This window comes from Ailuropoda melanoleuca, chromosome 19, assembly GCF_002007445.2.
Source record: "Ailuropoda melanoleuca isolate Jingjing chromosome 19, ASM200744v2, whole genome shotgun sequence".
Taxonomy (NCBI): Eukaryota; Metazoa; Chordata; class Mammalia; order Carnivora; family Ursidae; genus Ailuropoda; species Ailuropoda melanoleuca.
Window position 1 is genome coordinate 155,121 of NC_048236.1, and position 6,940 is coordinate 162,060.

At 41.1% G+C, this 6,940-nt stretch overlaps 1 protein-coding gene across 14 annotated transcripts in view; it reads left to right on the forward strand.

Moving 5' to 3' along the window:
* The window catches only part of LOC100468881 (adenylate cyclase type 10-like), a 40,433-nt gene that overhangs the window by 26,549 nt on the left and 6,944 nt on the right, over positions 1-6,940 (forward strand). For all 14 annotated transcript variants that reach the window (XM_034647975.1, XM_034647976.1, XM_034647972.1 and 11 more), the window contains 4 exons: positions 1,176-1,239; positions 2,449-2,668; positions 3,030-3,155; positions 5,885-6,057. In XM_034647975.1, the coding sequence (XP_034503866.1) occupies positions 1,176-1,239; positions 2,449-2,668; positions 3,030-3,155; positions 5,885-6,057 (583 nt within the window). The remainder of the gene's footprint in view (positions 1-1,175; positions 1,240-2,448; positions 2,669-3,029; positions 3,156-5,884; positions 6,058-6,940) is intronic.

A 6,940-nucleotide genomic window follows, 5' to 3' on the forward strand; every position in this document is an offset into this window, starting at 1 on the left:
TAAAATCAAGAAGTTGATCTGTTATCTTAATGTCTGCTCTAGCTGTAACATTCTGATGACTTCGTGAAGGTAGACCAGTGACTTGGAAAAATTAGTCGTTGGCTGACGAACTCTTTGGGCATTTGCACTTTTGTACTTTCCAAGGAGAGAGAAGAAAGCAACAGTGAATGTCCTGGTCTAGGAGTGTGAAGAAGTTACCCTATCATTCATATTTCCTATATGACTCTTTCCTTTGAGAGGTCAGTGTCAGCTTTAGATTACACAGCCTGATCAGTCTATATGAGAGAGGCTCAAGACCTTCCCAGCACAATCAAACCTTGAGGACACTTCCCAGATTCAGGGCCTCTCTGCGGGGCCATGCAGAACAGGTACTGCACAAATCTAGAGGGCGCTAGTCACACATGTTATGATGTGATGGTGCCCCTGGAAATTGTGCGTCGTGGTCGTACTGCCAAACTCCAGGTTCTTTAGTTACCTTACTCTTGTTTTACCTTACCTTATTTTACATGGGTCAGTATTCAGAGAGCTGGCCCTTTTACTTAACACAAGTCCTTCCTGTAACATTTCTCTGGGACCCCCTTTCAGTCCCGCCACCTGTGCTTCTGAGCCTTAATGGTAACATCTCCCCATCATTCGCAGTTTTTGCTTTTTGATCTGTGAGAAGGCAGCTGCAGAGGAAGAGTCAAATCTGAGGGATAAGGGCTGTTAAAGGCCAGCTAGGTAAAGCTGAAACCCCCTGCTGGCCACTGGGACTCTAGTAGACTAAGGCATCTGGTGCCCTCATGATTTTCCTCTCGAGGTCTAGCTCTGTGGTTCACTCTCACCTGGTCAGAAAAATCAATCCAGATATATTCAGGGATTTCTTCTACTGGAAGTAGCCATCAAACCAGGTGGACATATTCTTTATTCGTTTCTCTAGCAAATAGAATCAGGGGCTAGTTTGGGCAGTTTGAGAGGAGTTACTATTTGAATCATAAATAGTTGCCATTAAGGAATTTGTAATCTACCATTCTATTTTGTGTATAGGCTAGTATTAAACCTAAACTTATCATTTTAACAATGGGGGAGGCAATTAGGTCGTGAGCTAAGCTTCAGAGGAGAGGTAGTCAGAAATTGGAAATGTTCTCAGTTAATACAAAGATGGATAATGAAAGATAATCTTTTTCTCCCTACAGATAGTTTTCAGTTCCAGACAAAACCATTCAGAAGTCGGGAGGCCTTCACAAGTGAACACTGCAGGTAAATGGAGACGCTGAGAGTAGGTGTGGGGGGCCAGGAAATGAGACACAGGTGACCATTAAACTGGGCCACTCACCTCACCTGCAGCCCAGGAACACCTCTGACCACCCAGGAGTAGTGACCTTGTACTCAGTCCAGAGTTCAAGTTAACAGAGAATCGGAAAGGCAATTTTTGATTCTTTGGAGGGAAATAATTTCTTAGTGTTTAGGAAAAGCTTCATTTAATAGCTTTCAAATGAATTGTACACAGAGCAGATTTTCCTCTGCTATAAGTTTGCCTTCTTGATTATGTTTGACCCCAGTTGGTATTAAAAGGAATTTACATTTCCTAATCATGTGCCTCGTGGCTTTCTAGTGCCTAGCCTATCGATTTTAAGTGTCCCTACCTTGAGTTTACCAGCCACTCTAGAGTTTCCTCTCCTGCTTATCCAACCTGATTTCTTATGGTTTTCAAAGAAAAATCTGTACTCTACATGAATCATCCCCACACTCACCTGTATATCTCTGCTCACACAATTCCCCCTTTTTGAAATACTAAGTGACCTCCACATCCTTCTGCTTATCAGTGTTCCCCATTCTTCAAAGCCCTCCTCAGTTTCCATCTTTTTCAATCATTCTGTCTCAGAGAGATCTAACCTCTTTTGAGCTCATGGTGTTTGTGGGGAGTGCACTAGACTAGTAGTCAGAGAAGTGAACTCTAGTATTAGTCCTATTCAGTAGCTGTGAGGTCATTTAGAAGTCAGTTAAGCTTTCCAAGCTTCAGTTTCCTCAATGGTAAAAGGAAGGTAGTTTTGCCTACCTCAAAGACAGGGCTGTTGTAGGATAAGATGGTGTTGTATAAAATCATGTTCAAATGTGTTGTGACAAAGTTCAAATATGCTAATAGAGAAATATATTATTACTTATTGCCTTGTATCGTGTTCATGTTTTTATTTCACAAGTTTACTCTTCACGTGTAGTTGTTTCCCCATTTAGTCCGTGAGGTGCTTAGATTGACTTTAGGTTTTAAAAAATCCCTAATAGGGCTTTGACATTATAGATCAGGTCCCTGACTTTCAAAAACTTATGGAGTGATGGAAGAGAGGCTAAACATAGAATTGATGAGTCACAAAAGAAAGCTTCCTGGAAACAGTGGCTGGGAGATCTGGGAATGACCCGAGAAGAGTGGCTGTTTTGTGACCACTCTCCATTCATCTTCTCTCCACAAAGAACAGAAGAAGAGTTCCTGGATCAGGTGAATAGGAAGCTGGCTCAGACCAGCCCTGAGAAAGACATGTTGACCACAAAGCCCTGTCACTGTGAGGATATCCTGCAGTTAGTGCTCTCACCCCTCACCCAGCACTGCCTGGTCATCGGAGAAACCACATGTGCATTTTATTACCTGCTGGAGGCTGCCGCTGCCTCCTTGGACCTGTCAGATAATTACATGGTGAGCAAACTCTGCTCCTGGCCCCTGAGCCGAGCCCTTGCACTTGGGGAATTTGGTGGGGATTTCTTACTGTCAAGTCAGCTTGGGTGAAAAATGGAGCAAAGTGGAGAGAGAAAGGGACTGGAGGGGATTTAGGAGAAAACACCAAGTGGGAACGTGCTAGACCAGGAGCACCAACCACTGCCGGCCCTGCCCCTGACTTGCGCATGCCATCCAGCTCCCCATTTCTCACTGTGAATCAACCCTGATTCTGATCCAAATCTTGACCTCATCATAACCTTACTCCATCCTTGGTCCTCATCGCACCACTAGGGTCGTCCGAATCCTAATCCTGTTTCTCCATCCCTTGTCTTGTTCGGAGGCCTTCTTTTATTTGAGGAAGGCCAGCAGTCTTCTGGGCCAGCCTACAGCATTCTCATTTTTGAAAAGGAACAAGGTGAAAATCTGTCAGTTTGAGGAGGCCACTTTCTGCCGTCTTCGGTCAGAGGTAAAGTCGGGGCAGGACCCTGAATTTTGAGTTATTTCTCCTTGAGGGTTACCCTATTATTTCTTTTAAAGATCTCTCTGTTTTTTTGTATGCAATTGTAAATGTGATAATGTGAGAAAAGGTTTTACAAATTCAGAACATAGCAATACACAATACGGAGAAAGTGAAAAGAGCTCCGTGCTACCCCCAGCATAGTTAATAATGTGCAAATTCAACCAGATATACACACATTCTTAACTGTACAGACTGAACATTTTTATATATTAGTGTACATCCAATCAGGTTATGGCTGCTGAGCACTCCATTATATGCTCATATCAAAATTTACTTAATCAGTCCCTTCTTCACATGCATTCAGGTTGTCTCTAAGTTGAGATTATTATAAGCATTGCTACAGTGAATAGCCTTGTAAACATCTTTCTTCCCTTGTAAAAATGTTCCTGTAACAGAAATTTCCAGAGGCAGAAATGCTAAGTAGAAGATAGGAATGATTTTATATTTAATAAATATATTGCCAAATTGTCCATCAAAATTATACATCTTCCTCAACTTATGATGGGGTTACATCTCAATAAACCCATGATAAGTTGAAAATATCATCTAGTCGAACCTAGTATACCTATCACAAATTGAAAATGCATTTAATACACCTGACCTACCAAACATTGTAGTTTAGCCTGGCTTACCTTAAACATACTCATGAGAATACTTACATTAGCCTACAGATGGGCAAAATTATCTAACACAAAGGCTATTTTAGAATAAAGTGTTGAATATCTCATGTATCTTATTGGGTACTCTACTGAAAGTGAAAAACAGAATGGTTATATGGGGACAGAATGATTGTAAATCTGTTGGTCATTTACCCTTATGATCCTGTGGCCGACAGGGAGTGCACCCACTGCTGCCACCCAGCATTGTGAGAGAGTATCATACCATACATATATTGCTACCCCAGGAAAAGATAAAAATTCAGTGTATAGTTTCTACTGGACGCATATCACTTTCACGCCATTTATAAAAGTCAAAACATTGTTAAGTCAAACCATTGTGAGTCAGGAACTATCCATATATCAATTCAAATTTTTCCCATTTCTTCACATCCTTACTAACATCAGATATTATCAGTCTGTTTTAAACTTGCTAATCTGTAGATGAAAGTTATATTGTACTTTAATGTGTATATCTAAATAAGGTACATTATTTTTGTATGTTTATCATTTATGTTTCTGTGAATTGCTTATTCATGTCCTTTGTTCAGTAGAGTACATGTAAACTACTTTCAGGACAGCTGGGGGATGGACATAAGGGTGAAGGTGATCAAAAGTACAAGCTTCCAGTTATAAGATAAATAAGTCCTAGAGATGTAATGTACAGCATAGTGACTGTAGTGAACAATGCTGTGTTATGTATTTGAAAGTTCCTAAGAGAATAGATCTTAAAAGCTCTCATCAAGAAAAAAATTTATGTTGGATACCTAAAACTAACACATTATATGTCAGTTATATCTCAATAAAAAATCATCGTGTCATACACCTTAAACTTACACAATGCTTTGTGTCAAATACATCTCAATAAAGCTAGGGGATAAAAAGAACATACATCTGAAAGTCCCCCCATCCCCCAACCCTATCACTCAGCTATTATGTCCCCTCCCCGGTGTTATGAATCTTTACGTATTCTACCAGAGGGGTTTGGCATACATAAAGGTATATGGCCTCCCCTTTCCTTTGTTATACACAAATAAGAGTTCTCTATATTTCATTCTACATCTTGCTTTTAAAAAAAAAATACCTCATAGATCGTTCTATATCATAACAGTATTTCCTCAGAGAGTGAGATTTGTGTAACAAGTAGAAGCTCTGGGGAAAGCTTGCCATGAGACACTCTATTTACAAAGGTCATATTGGAGTAAATTTGTTTATTGTGTAAGAATAACTCAGGACAGCTCAGCAACTTTCCCCAGCCTCGCTACTATTAAATCAACAGAATAAAATGTGTTAGGATAATTATCAGTTTATGCATAATGACTCCATAAAACCATGGGGGATTTTTGTTAGCTGAGCTTTAAAATTTAAAAAAATTAAAATAAAATCTAATTTCAATGTAAACCTTAAGATAATCTGGCTAGGAGAGTAAACCTACTGTGTATGATGCCTTCGAATGCCAAAGAGAATATTCGAATTTTCCATGGTATTGCATTATCTGTGTTTCAATCCAGAGGTCTTTGAGCAAGATTAGATAATTATTTCTTTCCCTTGTGCAGTCTTCCCAAGATTGTTCTGGAATCACCCGTAGACTTTATCACTTTCTTGGAGGATTTAGTCTTAAAACGTGAAGGATATGATAACCTCAATATAGTTCTTCAGCTCCTACCCCCACATGAACAGTGGCAGCACAGCCTGTTTAAGGAAGACAGATAAGGGATTTGGTGACATTTCAGATCCTTTCAGTGGCATCTGCGTGACAGTCCTATCTCGGTCCAGCAGCATCACTTTTCCAGATCACAGCCTTCTCACTGACAAACATGTGGGATGAGAAAAGAGGGTGTTTTCTCCACAATCCTATTTTCTCCTTTACCTGTGCCTGGCCCTACTGGTGCTCATTAGTGAGCCTGGCCCTGCTGTAGCTCTCTCAGTCTAGCACCTCCGTGGCCTAAGTACTAGCCCCAAATGACCATAGTACTCTTCCCACACTTACATTACTCTTTCTCATTTTCCGATCTCCAGGTCTGTTTCAACATGGGACAGATCACGTTGGCTAAAAAATTGGCCAGGCAAGCCCTTCGACTGCTGAAAAGGAATTTCCCTTGGACCTGGTTTGGTGTCTTTTTCCAAACATTCCTGGAAAAATATTGGCATTCCTGGTCCCTAAGCCAACCTCCCAACAACCCTAGTGAGAAGTGAGGAACCTAGCCAAGTCATCCCGGTCCCTTTAGGACCACAGAGAACTAAACTAGGACAGGGCCAGGAGTGTTGCCTCTATTGACCTAAGACTCCTCGTTCACCCTATAGCACTTCCAGTTCCTCTGCCCTACTCTCTGAGCCAATGAAGTGTAGCACAGTGAGGACTTCTTTTGTTTTTGAAGCATGGTGTTACTCTGTATTTTTCTTTTTTTTAATTAATTAATTTTTTTTGATGTAAAGATCGATGATTTGTTAGTTGAGTATAACACCAGTACACCATGCAATACATGCCCTCCTACTACCCATCACCAGCCTATCCCATTCCCCCACCCCCCTCCCCTCTGAGGCCCTCAGTTTGTTTCTCAGAGTCCATAGTCTCATGCTTCATTCCCCCTTCTGATTACCCTGCTTTCTTTATCCCGTTCTTCTCCTACTGATCTTCGTACTTCTTATGTTCCATAAATGAGTGAAACCATATGATAATTGTCTTTCTCTGCTTGACTTATTTCACTTAGCATTTTTTCCTCCAGTGCCGTCCATGTTGCAGAAAATGTTGAGAAATTGTTCTTTTTGATAGCTGAATAATATTCCATTGTATATATGAACCACATCTTCTTTTCTTTTTTTTTTTTTTAAAGATTTTATTTATTTATTCCACAGAGATAGAGACAGCCAGCAAGAGAGGGAACACAAGCAGGGGGAGTGGGAGAGGAAGAAGCAGGCTCATAGTGGAGGAGCCTGATGTGGGGCTCAATCCCACAACGTCGGGATCACGCCCTGAGCCAAAGGCAGACGCTTAACCGCTGTGCCACCCAGGCGCCACTGGACCACATCTTCTTAATCCAGTCATCTGTTGAAGGGCATCTCGGCTCCTTCCAC